General features: G+C 58.3%; 1 protein-coding gene across 1 annotated transcript in view; it reads left to right on the forward strand.

The window, feature by feature from the left end:
- Nucleotides 1-2,071, forward strand: part of LOC102437788 (T-cell differentiation antigen CD6-like) — a gene marked incomplete at its 5' end in the record, with an annotated part of 15,394 nt that overhangs the window by 5,611 nt on the left and 7,712 nt on the right. Inside the window, 3 exon segments of the mRNA XM_023748742.1 lie at nucleotides 78-263; nucleotides 266-418; nucleotides 1,585-1,885. Coding sequence (XP_023604510.1) covers nucleotides 78-263; nucleotides 266-418; nucleotides 1,585-1,885 — 640 coding nt within the window.

Raw genomic sequence — 2,071 nt, forward strand, 5'->3', positions numbered from 1 at the left:
GTCCCTACCCCCGACCACCCTCCCTTCTTCTCCCTCTTCCCGTGCCCTCCCCCAAAACCCCTCCCTCCCACCCACAGAGAACCGCGACCTGCGGCTGGTGGATGGTGGCAGCCCCTGCGCTGGCCGCGTGGAGATGCTGGAGCACGGCCAGTGGGGGTCTCTGTGTGACGACACGTGGGACCTGGAGGACGCCCACGTGGTGTGCAGGCAGCTGGAGGACGCCCACGTGGTGTGCAAGCAGCTGAGCTGCGGCTGGGCCATCCAGGGCTGCCGGGCTTGCACTTCGCCCCCGGCCGAGGCCCCATCCACCGGGACCAGGTGAACTGCTCCGGGACCGAGGCCTACCTGTGGGACTGCCCGGGGCGGCCTGGAGAGCACTACTGTGGCCACAAGGAGGACGCTGGCGTGGTGTGCTCAGGTCAGTGGGTGACGCCTCTGCACCCCGGTCCTCCACCAGCACTCACTGTGGGCCTCCTGGGCGCCAGGCCTGGAGTTCGTGCTGGAGAGATTGTCCCTGTCCTTGCATGGTCACTGTCCAGGAGGGAGGATGAGACCAGACCAGCATAAGCCCAGGCAATGAGTGGTAAACGCCCTCAGAGAGAAAGCCAGGGGAAGCTTAGAGGCAGCGGGCAACCCAGAGCTGGAGGGTTAAACCCGCCCACACCTTAGGGGGAGGCTCTTCCTGAGTGGGAGGTAGTCACCTGGTCAGAGCAGCACGGGAAAACGGAGGCAGGGAGGCCCTGAGGAGGCTGCTGGCCCAGAGGAGGCCATGAAGTTCTGGTCCAGCCAATGCTTCTCTATAATGTGCACAGGAACTGGGGGGAAGGAGGGTCTCGTTAAATGTAGATTCTGATTCCGTGGTTCTGGGACACGACCTGAGATTCTGCATTTTTCACAAGATCCTGTAACCAAACCCAGGCTCAGCTGCCTGTTTCCACAAAAGCCAAACTCGCAAGACAGGTGCTGGTGAGAAGGAAATAGGTTTATTCAAGTGCCGGCCACCTGAGAAGATGGGGGACTCTTGTCCCAAAGCCCATCTTAACATCTTAGTGTGGGCAGAGGGAAAGCAGGAGCGGGGGGTGGGGGGGGGGCTGTGGACAGGCAGGCAGTGTCCCTGCTGGTCCCAGTATGGATGTTCATGGTCAGCGTCCTCGAGTGGCCATCTGGTTTTCTGAGGCCCTGAGGTCAGTTGCTCCTTAGGTTCCTGCAGGAACCGACACTGCTGATCTGTAAACGATACTGAAAAAACTTTAACATGCAGACTCCAGTGTTGATAGAAAAGTCAGGTTAGAGTCACCAGCTGGGCTTAACGTGTACTAAGATGATAGAAGTAGAGCATATTCATTGCCCATTACAATCCAGGTGACGCTGATGCTACTGGTCCATGGACCACACTTTGAGTAACAAAGACGTAGGAGCTAGAGCAGACGGGGCAGAGGAGAGGGGCTTGCAGACGCTGGAGGGAGAGCACGCGCGTGGAGACTGACCGGCCGTGGGCTGTTTCGGTTGTGGGTCTGGGCTGGTGGGGCTTTGGGCCTAAAGGATCCTGACCTGACTCTCTCTCCCCCCTCTCGCTCCCCACAGAGCACCAGACCTTGCACCTGACGGGGGGCACCGACCGCTGTGAGGGGCAGGTGGAGGTGCACTTCCGTGGGGTCTGGAACACGGTGTGCGACAGCGAGTGGTACACATCGGAGGCCCAGGTGCTCTGCCGGGCCTTGGGCTGTGGCACCGTGGCCGAAATACCCAGGGGGCTGCCCCACTCCCTGCCGGGCCGGATGTACTACTCGTGCCAGGGAGACGAGCCCACCCTCTCAGACTGTTCGTGGCGGTTCAACAACTCCAACCTGTGCAGCCAGTCGAAGGCAGCCAGGTCTCTGCTCAGGTACGCCCCCGCCCCCCCCCCCCTTCTTAAGTTTATTATTTGTACGCAGATTATAGTATATTTTTGTTTTTTTTATTTTTATGTTTTATATGTTTATCTTTTTTTTTTCAACCCTCTATCTTTTCTTTACATATTACGGTCAAGTATTTCTTACCAGGTCCTTGTTATTCCTATATATCCCCCCCT

Source organism: Myotis lucifugus, unplaced genomic scaffold, assembly GCF_000147115.1.
Source record: "Myotis lucifugus unplaced genomic scaffold, Myoluc2.0 scaffold_1756, whole genome shotgun sequence".
NCBI classification, from domain to species: domain Eukaryota; kingdom Metazoa; phylum Chordata; class Mammalia; order Chiroptera; family Vespertilionidae; genus Myotis; species Myotis lucifugus.